We start from the raw sequence: 16,366 nt of genomic DNA, 5'->3' as shown, positions 1-16,366 counted from the left end.
AGCAAGAAAACTGCCATATTTTTAAAGCCCATTTCTCCATTTTAAGATCATGTGTGTAAGATGTGAAAATCAGTAAGAAAAACCTCAACTAAAATTAGAGTCAGGAAGGCCAGTAGAGGGAGCTCTCACCCATCATCACTCCCCATCCTTTGCATGTGTTCAACTCTATTTGCATGCCCTGCAGAAAGAAGAGTACCTTGTACTCCCAAACAGGAAGAAGTCTACTACCCAGAAGGAAGATTTTCCTTGCCCAGCAACAGCCCAGCCAATGAGAAACACCACAGTCCAGCCAATGGGAAGCGGTCACCACCATGAACTCTTGCTTTCTTCCAATGAACTTTCCTTTGGAACAGCCCCTCCCAACTCCCTTCTTTTCTCTATAAAAGCAAGCTCCCCTCCTTTGATCTCTGGATTTGCCTATGGTCTGCCATAGCTTGTGTTTCCCAAATTGCAATTCCTCTGGCTATAACTGAATTTTGCTGGTAAGATAACTGGCTATTTTATTATTAAAGTTGAAAAAAAAATAATGCGCCTGGTACAATGCCTGGGACATAGAAGGGTCTCAACAAATGACTGACATCCCCTCCCTTTCTGGGGAGCTTGAATGGAAGAGTTATGACCTGAGCTCCATGGTGATTGGATTGATGCACAGCAGAAGAGGCAGCTCCCCTAAGTTCACTACACAAACCTCAAAGGTCAGAGTGAGAGTTGAAAAGCACTTCCCCAAACTGTGCAGAACTCTCCATCCCTCAAGGAAGTAGACACATCTTTTGGGTCTGTAGCAGTGGATGGTTTTGTTGTGGGTAGAAGGGCTATTTGCATCCTAGCTGATAAACATGTTTTCCCCAGGTGATGTACCTAGGGTGAGGAGAGATACAGGAGGGCTGGGGGTGGGAGAGCTGGCCCGTGGCTATGTTTAAGAATGTGAGACTTCTGAAATACTTGCTTCTGTTCTGGGTACTATGAACAAGGAAACATACTCACAGAAGAAATGGCCATACACTTAAACTGTGATAATGCCTTTTTGATCTCACATTCATTTCTTAAGCCCTTAAAGACTATCATTATTGGGGTTTTTTTTGGGGGGGGTGGGGTGCTGATGTATTTTATGACTGCATGGCAGTCATAGAGTGGAGGAAATCTGAGTCCAAGAGTCATTTTGTTAAAACGAAAGATTGAATTGATCCTAAAATGGACAAATTAAGAAATCATATTGGTGTATGTTGATGTACCGAATTGATTCCCTTTTCAGTGTCTTACTCAGACACGTGAGCATAAAATCTTCAGGGCTGTGACATTCAGTGAAGTATGGCAAAGCTGGGCAGCAGGGCTTGGGGTCACCTGCTGCCTGCCTGTCCTGGCTGGGCTGGTGCGTGGGATCCCAGCTCTCATTTTATCCCTCCCCTGCCATCCTGGAGTGGGCGCAGAATACTGTGGCATGCCTTACAAGTTCCGTTCCTGTGCCTTTCCCCATTTTATCCATCTCCACAACCTTCAAATGATAAGTGAACAGTTAAGAAAACATAGTTAGGAAAAGGGGAGTAAAATCTTTTTAATATTCCAGTTCTTTCTTCCTCCCCCACCTCCACTTCAGCCCCATCTGTGGAAAGAAAAAACTACACTTAACGAACTACTTCTGTCTGGCACTGTGCTAAGTAACCACTTTTTTGTATATAGTCCTGTAGTACAGCAACCCTGTAATGGGTATTATACCCATTTTGTAGATGAGGAAACTGAAAGTCAGAAAGCCTAAGTAATTGTCCTAAAGGTGACAAAGCTAGAGAATGGCAGAGATGGCTTGGAACCAGGGCCTGTCATATCTAAACCCATGTGGACTACCTGTGTCCAGAGTGTAGGACACCTTGCAGCTGAGACAGAGCTTGGCTCTGGGGATGTCCATGTAATAACCCACAGGTCAGCTGGTCATGTATGCCAGCAGGTGAGGGCCATCAGGCTCTTGTTCTTTTTACCCAGGGAGTGGCACCAAGGCCTTTAAAATGAGTCTTTATATAGGATGTGCCCTTTTGAGTATTAATTCATCCAACAAATAAGTGAATGGAAGATTCTGATTCATTGGGTTGCAGGTAGTCAAGATGTTACCGTATTGTTTTTTCCTTGATTCTCTCTCATTATCTTACATTTTTTCTTATTTTTTCTTCTGTCTGCTTCCTCTGATCTTCTCACCCTCTAGGTAAACTTTACACATTTTACGCATTTTAGCTCATTCTCCCTCTTTCCCCGTATCTCTGAGCTCACACTGGGCTGTGCTGACAGAGTCTGGGTATCCCGTGTAGGATATGAACCTGTTAGCAATAACAGCTACCATTTTTGAACATGAGTTATGAACTAGGTGCTCTAACATGATCATTACACTCAATCTCAAAATGCTGACTTCGGAAACAGGGCTGGGGCTACTGAAAAGCTTGACAAAGCTCACACGCCCAGAAGCAGCAGGGCTGAGACTCAAAATCAGCTATCACTGTTGCCTTTTGCCCTTGGCCACAGTGCTTTCCTTCTTGTGAACAAAATGTACACAGCCTTCCCCGTTTCCTTCCTCAACCAGACAGCTACTCGACTATCCCCTCCTCCCTTAATTCCAGTTTCACCATTAGGGAGAAGAAATGTATTAGCTTCACACCTCTTGTAACTAAAGGAAGTAGAAGACATCTTGATAATTCAGACAACCTTGGGACTATGTGTGTTTTTAAGCCCAGACATCACATAGCTGGAGGGGGAGGGCTGGGCTGGGCTCAGGTTCTATGGGCGTCCCCAGTTGGCCCTGGAGGTCTGCAGCATGGGGGTAGGCGATGGAGGCAGTGGGGCTGCTCTAGCCCGGGTGGTGTGGGCTTTAAGAACTGAGGCATTTCGTGCTGAGAGCCTTCCCACTTAGCTAACTGAATGTCCTTGCTGTGCACGGTCACCACCTCGGCAGGGGACAGTACCTCATCTGACGTGCAAGTGAATGTAAGCAGAAACTAACACACCACTGTAAAGCAATTATACTCAATAAAGATGTTAAAAAAAAAAAAAAAAGGAAGAAAGAAAATGACGACAGAGGGTTTAATGGAGCAGACAGCACAGGAACCTGGCAGCAACTCCAAAGCCTGGGACTCAATGAAAGCTCTCAGCCAAGGAGGGAAAGGGCCTGGGATTCAGCTCCCTGTCCCACTTTCCCCTTAAGGCACTGGGGCTTCCATTCAATGCTGAGGTGTCCTGATTCATAGGGGACGTGGGGGAGGGGAGAAAGGCTGCAGGGCAACCTTGGCACCTGTGCCATCTGTTCCCTGACACAATGCTTGTTCTTTTGTGAACCAGAAGCCAGTCTGTGGGTCAGAAATCGTTGGCTTGAGAATGGGTGTGGGTCAAGAGGAACCACACTTCCTAACACCTGCTCTCAGCTGCTACAGGCCCCTGAGCTTTGAGGCCAAGGTGTCTGCTTCTGGGTGGGTTCTTCTCTCCCCCTCCCTTACTTTATGGGGACTGCTCTTTGCCACAGGGGGAGAAAGAGTCCAGAGGCTGCTGGCTGGAAGGAGCTGGTCACAGGGAGGTGGTGGATGGGAAAGGTGCCTGGTGGGATGACATCGTATTCTGCCCCCTAACGTCTTGTCAGAGTGCGGACCTTCAGGTGCTGGCGTCCATCTGACTCCAGGGAAGTTTGCAGCCCCAAGAGCAGTGATGGGAAGGTAAAGCGCATCGTCATCTGATGCTTGTACAGAAACTTGGTTGGCTGCAGGCCAGGTGAATCCGAGGTCCATCAGGAACTTCTGGCACAGCCCAAGTCTTAACTAGCCAGCCCCTGCAGAAAGGGTCCGAACACCCTTTCTGAAAGTTGTGTCTAACTTCCTAAGAATCCCTCCAGGTTTCCTTTCAACATCCTTAGTGACCAGCTCAAGGTCTGCTTTGCATCAGAAGCTTGTCTGGAGCCAGAATTCTGGTCTCACGGCATATGCTCAGGCCTTACGCACTGACTGCTCAGCCACAAATGCGGAAAGGTGACGCCCAGAAACACAAGAGCACCTGCTTTCCCCATGACTATATGCATCATCTATCCCTTGACATCCTTGCCATGTGGATGCCAATTACTGATTCCTTCCCTCCAGAGCAAATCTTATTACCAGTGTGAGAAGGGCCAGTACCTGACTCTGAGTTGCTTTACTGTGCCCTGAATTCCTTCCCTGCTGGGTGAAAATTCAATACACTGTACAGGGGTGGTGCTCAGAGGTCTCCTGAATGAAAGATAGACAGGCAAGGGCCTGCATGCTCTCTTGTTATTTCTGTGGGCTGTGGCATCATTTATACCCTGCAGAATTTCAGAGGGAAAACAGAAAGCTTCTTATTTTTTCAGAGGTAATAGGGAAGGTGCATGGACTTTTAACCCTTTGTCTTTTTTAAGTAGAGTAAAAAGATGTGTCATTGGAAAGAAGAGATATCTAGATGTTACAGTTACTTTTAAAGTGTGATTCTGAACTGGATGAATGGAAAAGCCCTTTAGCCTGGATGAAACCAACAGTATTAAAACTCAAACACCAAATGAATAAGTCAACCATGCAGGTCAGGCTCGCTCTTTGCTCCCATTCAGAGCTGCCCTGTATATACATGACGAAGTCCCAGGGGCTTCGGGCATCACCCACTGGGAGAGGTACAGAGCTGACGAATCTCAATCTGGGCTGCACGTGAGAACCACCTGGGGGCTTTAAAAGGATAGATGCTGAGTCCCCAGCCCAGAGAATCTGACTCATTTGATCTGCGGTAGGACCCAAACATGGGTATTTTCAGGGGGGTGCGGGAAGTGGTAAACTTCTGTCAAAAAGTGCTTATGAAAAAGTGTAACCTCCATATAGTGACATGCACAAATCTTGAGCATCCAGCTTAATGAATTTTTATGAATAAATACTCTTGAAACCCACCCCATCCCCATCCAGATACAGAGCATCATCCCCCAGAAGCCTCAGCACAGGACTTTTAAAATTAAACTCTTTTATTTTGAAAAAATTAAAACTCTTCAAGTTGTAAGAGTATAAAATGAACTCAGCAAGGGTATTTTAAAAATCTCCCCTGTTGATTCTAATACACAGACAGGATTGACAGCAGTAATTTGCTGTTTTTGTTTTTGTTTTTTTGTGTTTTTTTGCCACATTTCTGGCCATGGAAAGCCTTCAGTAAAGCGTGGGCATACGGTTTTAATTTTCTGTTACTGATTTCTTAACCAGGTCATTATTGGTTCCTTCAATATAGAAATTAATGTCAGCCTCAGATACATTTAATTTTGTTGTATTGTGATTGTCTTTGTAACTTTTCAAGCATTGTTTATGATACACAACCTCCCTCTTTCTGGCTATATATGGTTTAGGTGGCCCGTTTTGCTCAAATAAGAATACCTTATGTGTGCTTGGGAAAAATAAAGGTGGGGATCATGCTAATCTTTTGTGGGTCGGCCACTGACAGTTGGCAAGGCCAGAGACAAACCTGGAGCCCTCCACAAGGCTCCTCACAGTTCAAGGGCAGGGATGTGTGAAAGGCAGGAGTCTGGGGAGCTGAATACTGAGTGAGGAAACAAAATCAAAAACAAAAGCAATCATGTCCAGGCCTGGTGGAAACAGGCAGGCTGCAAAGGCCAACCTGAGTTATGAGTTTAGGGAGGCCAGCAGGAGAAATTCTGAGATGTGATGGGAAGGGAGGACCAGGAAGGGGGCAGCAATAAAGCCAGGAGCCAAGAAGCTGTGCTGTCACCAGAGGCTGAGACACAGAACATTCTGGCCTCAGAAGGAATCCAGCTGCCAGGCTGTGTTCTGTGCAAGTACCTGGCAGAGATGGCCAGTGGGGCTGTAATTGTGACGATCTGCACCTGGCACCTTATTTCCATTTACACAAAGGCTGCGTATGGACTAGCGGTGGCTCTGGGGGCAATGCTGGGTACAGCCGGACTCTGCCCAGGCCCTGCATCTCCCTTTTGTCTCCTGATACATAGTTCCTAAGGAGCAATTCCTTACGTGGTAGCTAAGTGACTCTTCCATTTGGAACAGCGAGCTGAGTGGGGCGGGCGTTAGACACCGCCATACAGGGGAAGGTTCTTAGGGTGGCTGAGGTCCTCAGGTCCCAGATGAAGGAGGAGAATCTCCTTTAATTCCTCAGATGGTGGCAGAGGACAAGCCTCACGGTGGATATGGGTAACTGCCTATATGAGGGCATCTCTGGCCCAGAAGTGACCAAAGAGTCTAAAAATGAGAAACCCATCACACTCAAATGTTTGGCAAAGAAAAGTTCTCTTCAGGCCCCGTAACCAATTTCTTATGTCTTGTGTATTTTTGTTGTTGTTGTTAAATACAATTTTGGTTTGTATATAACTTTTTAGGTTTATTAAAAGAAAGAGTGTGACAACATGAATTTTATAGCTCAGTATGAAAAACAAATCACAATGCATCTGAACACTGAAGTATGTCTTGTCTTTGATTTTAGCAATGAGTTAAATTCACTTAAGGTTTTTCCCTAACAGAACTATGCTTTATAATGAAAAGCTGCTCTGTTCTTAAAAAGAAAAAAAGAAAAAAGAAAAAAAGCAGAAAAACAGAAAATGAGCAAGGAGTGAATTTTTGAAATCTAATTTTTTAGATTGATTAGATTTTAGATAGAACGAAGAATGAGTTTTTGAAGCCATAGTGGTTTTAACATACATAGTACTCATAGTTTGCCAACTTCAGCCTGTTTTCATACACATACACACACTCATACACGCACAGATATAACCAGAACATGTCCCCTCTCCTTTCCTTACATATTGAATTCAATTCCTAGATTCCGTTAACCTCTCCCAGTACTTCATTGTTTGTGGGTGAAGCAACTGGGAGCTTGTGCCTTCTGAGAGGGCAAGTACTGCTCAGAAACATGAAACCTTCAAGTATTCTGAGGTGGCAGGAATGGTTAAGTGCTTAGGAGAAACTGAGGAGGGGACCTGTGGAGCAAGGGTGGTAGAGTCACCTCTTAAGTTCTGCAAATTGATGGTCCTTGACAAGATGGGATTCTTCCTGCCCCCATCCCAGTTCTGAGCTGCCAGAAGAGGTGAGGCTGACATGGGCTGAGCCTTGGACTAAGCCCAGAGGAGACAAATAAAGGCACTTGTGGGTGCCTCCTGTGCATGACAGTCCACAGAACAATTGTAAGTCATGTTGCCTTATATGCTGATTATGATCTATGCATCCTTTCACCTCCACTTACGTGGGGATCCCAGAGTTGATAGCACAAAGGAAACAACTGAAAGCAGTGGCATTAAAAATAGCAAAATGAAAAACTATTCCTAAATGATCACTGGCACAGTCTTACCTTACACAGATCTCTATAAGGGGGGTGGGAATCCTAGACATTACAAGAGGGAGAAAGATGATGATGACAGTGTTGTTCTCAAATCAGCATTTACGAGAGACGACAGGGATGGGAATGGAAGCTGAAATAAAACAAGATGACTGCCCGGCTGGTGCAAGGCCAGCCTCTTACCATAGTGTGGGATGATGGCCCAGGCCATGGCAGAGGCGTAGATGCCGCCGATCATCCAGAACATGCAGAGCCAGCTCAGATGCTCACCCCGCTTCTCTCGGGCCAGCACTTCAGCAAAGTAGGAGAACACTGTGGGAATGGCTCCTCCAATCCTGCCAAGAGGTACAGAGGATACGTGAAATCAGGGCCTGTACAGCCAATGTGAAGTACAAAGGGCAGAGCCAAAACAAGCTCTAACAACACATGCTCTCTCTCTATCCCAGCATATCAAGGAAGGTATATTTTCTATCATTTAGTAACTTTAGTCTTGAACCTGCAATTAAGCTATGTTACCAAAAGGTGGCAGTGGTGCCCCACTCCTGTGCTTTACAGAACTTAGCTTAAGTTCTCCATGGACTTTCTGTTCCTTGTTGAATGTTCTACATGATATTTATCAAAAAAAAGCCCACAACATTTGGTATAATCTAGGGAATATTTTAATTAACACATTAGAAAAAGAGATACTATGATTATGTCCTGTCCATTACCTGGAGACTTTGGAAACAGCTTCAAACACCTCGAGAGGGCTGTCTGCAACCTATACTTACTACCCCACAGCATTGGTCCTGGAGCCCAATCTGGCTGACGTGTCGGCAAACACAGGACCAAAGGGTTGCTTCCTAGACTGGCTCTGGTCCCAATCCAGCAGATATTGCTGAACGAGTACGAGCTCCTGGTTTAGATACCAATAGTACAATGCTTCCTTCCAGTCTGGGTGATTATAAGAGATGCTGACTGATCTCTGGATAGAGGACATGAACAGTGACCTCTATCCAGGTTAAGAGTTCTCAAATGAGGGTCTATGGAATAAAAGTTTTGTTCATTCTGGGGAGATGGGCCATATAGATCTCATCAGAATTTCAAACTGACCTTAACCCCCAAATTTTACGAGCTATTGCCGAAGAAAGTAAGGTAGTATGGGAAAAAATTACTATCATTCCAAACAATATGTGAATTCTTAAACATTTTTTTATAAAATGTGCAACAATATAAGCAAGTTTATAATTTCCCAAGTTTTTTACAATTTCCCAAGTTGTAAAGACAACATCCAGTGATACAGTTTTTAAAATATGTATTGATTCCTTTATGTTCAGAATTCTGTAAGGAAAACTGCTATTGACATTTCATGTAAATTTGATGTCAAGGTGTAACACATGTATTTATTCATTTAGCAATAACTGATTTCCTTAGAGCCTTTGATATGATAAAGAAGTACTGGCAGTGACCTTAGCAAATGTGATTAAGAGAAAGGCCATCTCTGCAGCAAACTAGATGTACCAAATGAACCGCAGGGTTCATAATGTCACTCTGCATCAACTAGTAGGTCAAAGTATGGCATCATTTCATAAGTCTGCCCCTGCTTATAGTAGTGTGGTAGTTATCTACTGCTGGATATGGGCAGACCACCTAGAGCAGTGTTTTTCAATATGTAGGCTACGGAATTAATTTAGTAAATGTAAACAGCATTTTAAAAATTGAAGTAGAGATGAAATATTTGAGTGACACTCAAGTAATAAGGATAAGCATCATTTCATGAAATTTTGTGTCCGTAATAAATATATTTATAGCATATAATGTATATTTGTATATGTATGTGAGTATACATGTATATTTAATATATAACTACATATACTTATATATCAATGTAAAATGAGTCACAATGCGTTTCTTAGTGAGAGCTGCTGTTCAAAGAGTTTATTTTATTTTTTTCTAAATAAAGCAGTTTTTTATTTTTTAAAATAAATTTATTTATTTATTTTTGGCATTGAGTCTTTGTTGCTGTGTGCAGGCATTGAGTCTTTGTTGCCGCGTGCAGGCTTTCTCTGGCTGCAGCGAGCAGGGGCTACTCTTCGTTGCAGTGAGCAGGCTTCTCATTGTGGTGGCTTCTCTTTTTGTGGAGCACGGGCTCTAGGCACGCTGACTTCAGTAGATGTGGCGCTCAGGCTCAGTAGTTGTGGCTCACGGGCTCTAGAGCACAGGCTCAGTAGTTGTGGCACATGGGCTCATTTGCTCCACGGCATGTGGGATCTTCCCGGACCAGGGATTGAACCCGTGTCCCCTGCATTGGCAGGTGGATTCTTAACCACTGTGCCACCAGGGAAGTCCTCAGAGAGTTTAAAAATCATTACTTTAAAGCATCTGTATCTGTTCCTCTGGGCTATAAATGTGACAGTTCTACCTAAAATCCCTGTATGACTCCGCATGACTTCAGATGCAGCACATGGCAACTTAGCGCCATCACACCAGGGGTAGCCAACCAGGACCAAGTCCATCAACTAGACCCCCAAACAAGAAACAGATGCTGTGATGAACAGTCACAGCTGGCTATAAACTACACCACATAGACTCACGCAGTTCTCTGCCTGGCTTCTTGAGGACCTCACACCATGCTCGGACAGCTAGCTGAATTTAAAAATTCAATGAAGTTTTGAACAGATTTGAAATGGTTCCATCACAGCACACAATTTTAATGGGAAATAAAATGTGTCATAAATCATGTAATGCTACTCCTTTTGTCATTTGATGTGAAGAATCTGTTTCTGTGCATCATAAAGTCCCAGGTTCCTAATCTGTGCCTTCACTTCTCAGTGCATAGAAAGAGTCCCAGTGTTTACTGATTTTTCACATCCTAATTAATGTTTCATCAGGATTCTGGACATTCTGTATTTAAGAGCTATAACTTACACTTCATAAAGGCACAATTGTGTGTCAGGATATGCCAGGCCGCTCTGAACCAAGATGAATGTACACCAGGGCGGCTAAAAAGGCAAGTGGGAGACTTGTCTGTTAGTTTTAAACAAATCACTGTTGCATAAAAGAACGCCAGCTTTAGGGCTTTTAAACAATCCTGCTGGTTTTGATTCAATGCCTCTTTTTTAAGGTGTTTTTTTGTTTGTTTTGTTTTTTGGATTTTTTTGCATGGATGTCTCAATGTCTGTAAAGCAGACCACAAGGAACTCTAAAATCAAGGGCTAAATGAGTCTGAAGAACGAGGGAGGGAGTGTGCTTAAATCCCTTGCAAAGTCCTTCAGACTCAGGGACCTAAAAAACAATCCAAGCATTCACATTTCTCACTGTGGGCTGATCATCTATTTTGGGGAAAACGTTACCCCTCATCTTACTGTGACGTGCTTCAAGCAGAGAAAAAACATTACAGCATGCTGTATTATTAACTATTACTAGTATTTCATACCCCATCAGAGTGCTTACATGTTGTTTACACTAGACCGGAGGCTCTTAGAAGTTGAGGACTATACCGTGTTCATCTTTGAATCCCTTACCTGGCCCACTGAGCATGCACTAAGTGCTTACTCAGAAGAACTGAATTTCCCAAAGACTCTCCGGTGATGTACGGGAGACGTAATCTGCTCTGACGACCTAAACATCTCCAGTGAGTGGAAATATACATCTTATGTCCTGGGCCAATATGACCTGAGAAGTTGGGGCTGCTGGAATGTTAGTTCTGATAGCCCCAGAGCCCCCAAAGAGTTCTTGAATTACTCTATGTCTTAGTTGCCACCCTTCACCACCAAATCTTATATAATCATAGTTTTCCTCTACTACTCTACCTCAATATTTTGTGTGAGGGGCTATTACATGTCTTTATTTGTTTTATTGTACTAAGATACAATTTCTTCTTTTTTTTTTAACATCTTTATTGGAGTATAATTGCTTTACAATGGTGTGTTAGTTTCTGCTTTATAACAAAGTGAATCAGTTATACATATACATATGTTCCCATATCTCTTCCCTTTTGCATCTCCCTCCCTCCTACTCTCCCTATCCCACCCCTCTAGGTGGTCACAAAGCACAGAGCTGATCTCCCTGTGCTATGCGGTTGCTTCCCACTAGCTATCTATTTTACATTTGGTAGTGTATATATGTCTATGCCACTCTCTCACCCTGTCACATCTTACCCCTCCCCCTCCCCATATCCTCAAGTCCATTCTCTAGTAGGTCTGTGTCTTTATTCCCGTCTTGCCACTAGGTTCTTCATGACCTTTATTTTCCCTTAGATTCCATATATATGTGTTAGCATACTGTATTTGTTTTTCTCTTTCTGACTTTTCTTTTTTTTGGCTGCGCCGTGCAGCATGCAGGATCTTAGATCCGCGACCAGGGATCGAACCTGTGCCCCCTGCAGTGGAAGCGCGGAAGCTTAACCACTGGACCACCAGGGAAGTCCCCATTATGTTTTCAATTGGACCCAGAAGTAAAACAGCCTCAAAGATGAACTTTTCAGTGACTTCCTTTTCATGGAAGTAAACAGACTATCACAGAGGAGGTTGTACAGAGGCTTAGATGAAAGAACACAGATCTAACATCTCTGAATGGGCTGGGTCAGCACACAAAATGAGACCGCTGTATTGATAAGAAGGCATATGTTTATTATGAGTAATCAAGATAGAAGCAGGAGGGACTTCCCTGGTGGTGCACTGGTTAAGAATCCACCTGCCAATGCAGGGGACACGGGTTCGATCCCTGGCCAGGGAAGATTCCACATGCTGCAGAGCAACCAAGCTCGTGAGCCACAACTACTGAAGCCCGCGCGTTCTAGGGCCTGTGCTCCGCAACAAGAGAAGCCACCGCAATGAGAAGCCCGCGCACCTCAACGAAGAGTAGCCCCCGCTCGCTGCAACTAGAGAAAGACTGTGAGCAGCGACGAAGACCCAACACAGCCAAAAAAAAAAAAAGAAGATAGAAACAGGAAAAGAACATTTCCTGGTAATGGAACCAATCATCAAATAAGGAATGGGAATCCCCTATGCCCAGTCATAAAGGATGGGTGCTAAAGGATGGGTGGTTAGGGTAGCTTTAGTCCTCCCATCTCCAAAGCCACAGTTTAAACCTGACTATTTTAAGAATATTGAGATGTAAACATGTAAAAGTTGTGTTTCTAAAAAAACATAACTTCAACTCCCCTAGCCCTTGTTTGCAATCAGGGCGGTGCCCTAAGCTTCCCAAACGTATACAGGTCTGCATATCCACAGCAACAGACCAGGTGCCACTGGGAGAGAAGGTGTATTCAGAGATCAGGATCCTAATGCTGTCTTGAAAAAAAAAATTAACCTCCCTACTGAGGGAGCTGGAAGCATGCATTCCCATAGCACCTAAATGGTGTCATGAATAAAGATGGTGGCAATCATTTTAATGATCTGTGAGAAATGATGTCAAAAAACAGGCGGACTTTTCCAGCCACTTGCAGTATATATCTAGTCATTCATTCCTCCTCTCACCCTCCCACCCACCTGCCATTTACCCATCCATCCATCATCCCCCTATGCAGCCCCTCACCCAGCCAAATTCTGGGCCAAGCACATCACCTGTTGCTGGAGGTACAGGCATGAAGAACACACATTCCCACCCTCAAGGAGCTCACAGAGTCAATTCTAAAAAGTGAATGAGGCTAATTTTTCACAATTATAAATTATGAGTCTGGGAGATCTTTTCCTCTGTTACTTCTTTCTCTCTTGGGATCAACAGTTCTTTTGCCAAAGGGTATAATGGGAAATAAAGTGTGTCCAAAAGGTCAACCGTTGTTGGAAATTCTCATAAAAGGCATTGCCCAAGACAGTGCTTTTCAATAGAAATACCATGTGAAGCACATATAAAATTTTTAATTTTCTAGAAAAGAAATTAAAGCAAAAAATCAGGTATAGTTACTTTTAATATATATTCATTTAACCCAATGTATCCAACTATTATCATTTTAACATGTAATCAATATAAAAATTATTAATGAGATATTTTACATTCTTTATGTATTTAAAAAAAGTTTTTTATTGGAGTATAGTTGCTTTACAATATTGTGTTAGTTTCTACTGTACAGCAAAGTGAATCAGCAGTACATACACATATATCCCCTCTGTTTTGGATTTCCTTCCCATTTAGGTCACCACAGAGCATTGAGTAGAGTTCCCTGTGCTATACAGTAGGTTCTCATTAGTTATCTATTTTATACATAGTATCAGTAGTGTATATACGTCAATCCCAATCTCCCAGTTCATTCTTTTGTATGTATTAAGTCTTTGAAATCCAGTGTTATGTATTTTGTACTTACAGCACATCTAAATTTGGTCACATTTCAAGTGCTCGGTGGCTACGTATGGCCTGTTGGACAACACAGGCCTACTGTGACCCACTGTTTACAATTTGGGTTTGCGATTATTTTTGGATTAAAGATAATTTAGTTTGTTGCCTCATCTTCCATATTGAAAAAGGTCTTTCCATTCCAATTCTTTGGGTCAGAAACCTTCTTGAACTGATCTGCTCAAAATGTTTATTTAGTGCCTATCAAGTATCAGACATTGTGTGTTAGGGAATCACAGTCATTTCTCATTGAATCTGAGACAGCACAGCCTGGTGGTTACGAGCATGGAGCTAGACTGCCTGGGTATGATATGACTATACCACTTACTGTGTGACCTTGGACAGTTACTTAACCTCTCTGTGCTTCAATGTCCTCATCTATAAAATGGATGGAATAAGTAGTATCTTCCTCATAGGGTCACCATGAGGTTTAAATGAGTCAATATTTACAAAGTGTGTAACACAGCATCTCATAGGGCAAGTACTATACAGGTGTTTGATAAAACACATTTTAAAAGTTGAAAATTTTTAAATGGGTCTGCATTTTCCCCATACGATGAGGAAGTAAAATGTTATAGTTTAGAATTAGACTAAAACTCAGAAGACCTGGGGGTTTACTGAACATGTGAAAGTCATTCTAATTTTAAAAAGGCAGCATATTTTTGCATACCTAATTATTAAAAAAAATGTTGTGGAAATAAATGAGCTTCTACATATAAAACACTTTGAAGAATTCCAGTTAGTGGTGATCATCTCTACAAAGCCAAGGTATTCCGGTTATTATAATTTTATAATAATAGATGGATGTTGGTTAATGGATGGATATTGCAAGCAGCTATGAACTATGCATTTATGAGGCTCCATTTGCAGAGGGAGAAATGACTGTTCATTCTCCTACCATACACAGACACTGACATTTCATTTTAATTTCTGTTGCTGGTGTATTTTTCTCCTGACCTTTATGCTTAGCAGTGCCAGGCCTTCAGTGAGACGCTCCTAACTCTGACATTGCCTGGCATCTGACGCATTATCATTCCCGTAATTAACAGTGACTGGAAGAAAATAATTTAATTCTGGGCAAATGAAAATGAATCAATGGTGTCAACTCCATTTCCCATCTTTCTAATTTTCTGTAACAAAAGAGGAGAGGGAAATGTCTGTTCCCTGGTGTGAGATTCACTTAGGAAAGTTAGAGACAGATAAATAATTGGTGATGCCCTACTCCTCGTTCCCACAAAACACCGCTGTCCCTGGCAGGAAAACCATTCTTTGTGCTGAATAAATATTTAAAGTCACACAGAATATGGCAGCTGGACATATTTATGTTTCTAAGAAAATATGCTCATGACTTAGTGTGGTGAATTAAGAGGAAAGCACATCTATCACAAACCCAGGTAGACCTCAGGCTAAAACAAGAGCTCCTTCCAGGCTCCTTTATATGCAGAACAGGAATATAACACAGCGCTGCTAATGATGCCTCAGCAACAAAATAAGATAAAGCAAGGGGAAGCCTGTGGCATTTGCAAGAAAATCAACACAAAGGCGTCTTAACCTTGGATTCAGAATGCACAGTTTACTTGTTTACAGAGTGGCTAGTTCAAAGGACTTCATTGCAACTTAAGTCCTGGCTGTGTCATTCCTGGTTCCATCACTGAACCTTAATCTATAAAATGAAGGGTTTGGACTGTGACCCAGAAATTCTCTTCCTCCTCTGAAATGCCCAGTGTGTGGAACTGGTGGACAGGCGCTATACCAACGTGGAGATTCTGTCAGTTGCTTTGTCTATTCCAAGTATGCATTCTGGAACTGGGAAATAACCATCCTGTGGTCCCTACTGGACCCACTGTGCGATGGGCCTGAGCTCAAACTCCATGGATAACCTCACCTCCGTAAGTCCCTACCCTGACTAGTGGACCACAGTGACATTTTGAGTCTCCTGGAATTAATGTCAGTTCAGAGCCAGTGCCTAGTAAGCCCCGAAAAGTCTGAGGATTTCCTTTTTCCTCATGCAGTTACCCTGGTAAAAGGCTATATGTAGGTCCTTCTGGGGAAGGCTGGGAGAAAGATGAGCAGTATAAACTTTCAGCAATGCACCAGGGTCCTTCCACCAGGAGACCCAGTCTCCTCTTCATTCAAGGGGTTCTGGGTCTGTAAATGGGCTCAAGTCTGGGAATGGACTGAGGGGCCATGCCTCTCTGTTTTTATGATGCAAATTAAGCTTTTGGTCACTTGATCTAGACCTCTTCCCCTTATATAGATCAAGTAAGACTTTAGTAAACTTCCTATCTATTTCATTTCTAGGAACACCATGGCCGTAGGTCTGTGCCGGTCAGACTATTCCACTGCTGTCCTGACTGGTGTCCTTTACAGTATCCTCGCCCACCTTGCCTTAAGCAATTAAGCAGTAAAGAGCAGACAGACCTATCTTGTCAATCTCTGCCCTCTTGGAATTCACATGCTGGTGGAGGAAAGAAAGAAACACACAAGCAGCAAATATTTTGGGGCATCAATCAGTGCTATCAAGAAGACATACCAAGGGATTGTGGTGAGAGTCACCGGGAGGGGTGGTCTCAGGATGGCCTGTCTGAGGTCGTGAGGGCTGAGGGCTCAGGGAGAAGATCCTATGAAGCAGAAAGGATGGCAAGATTGACACTCCTGGGAAATGTGTGGAGCGCTGCAGGGTCTGAGCACCAGAGGCTCACGACAGAAAAATTCCCGACATTCTAAAACCTTATTTCCTTGGTCATCT

General features: G+C 43.2%; 1 protein-coding gene across 1 annotated transcript in view; it reads right to left on the bottom strand.

The window, feature by feature from the left end:
- The window catches only part of SV2C (synaptic vesicle glycoprotein 2C), a 235,499-nt gene that overhangs the window by 88,925 nt on the left and 130,208 nt on the right, over positions 1-16,366 (bottom strand). Inside the window, exon 4 of the mRNA XM_061189374.1 lies at positions 7,489-7,640. Coding sequence (XP_061045357.1) covers positions 7,489-7,640 — 152 coding nt within the window. The remainder of the gene's footprint in view (positions 1-7,488; positions 7,641-16,366) is intronic.

The sequence above is a fragment of the Eubalaena glacialis genome, chromosome 4, assembly GCF_028564815.1.
Source record: "Eubalaena glacialis isolate mEubGla1 chromosome 4, mEubGla1.1.hap2.+ XY, whole genome shotgun sequence".
Lineage (NCBI taxonomy): Eukaryota > Metazoa > Chordata > Mammalia > Artiodactyla > Balaenidae > Eubalaena > Eubalaena glacialis.
This window is presented reverse-complemented; position numbering and strand designations above follow the sequence as displayed.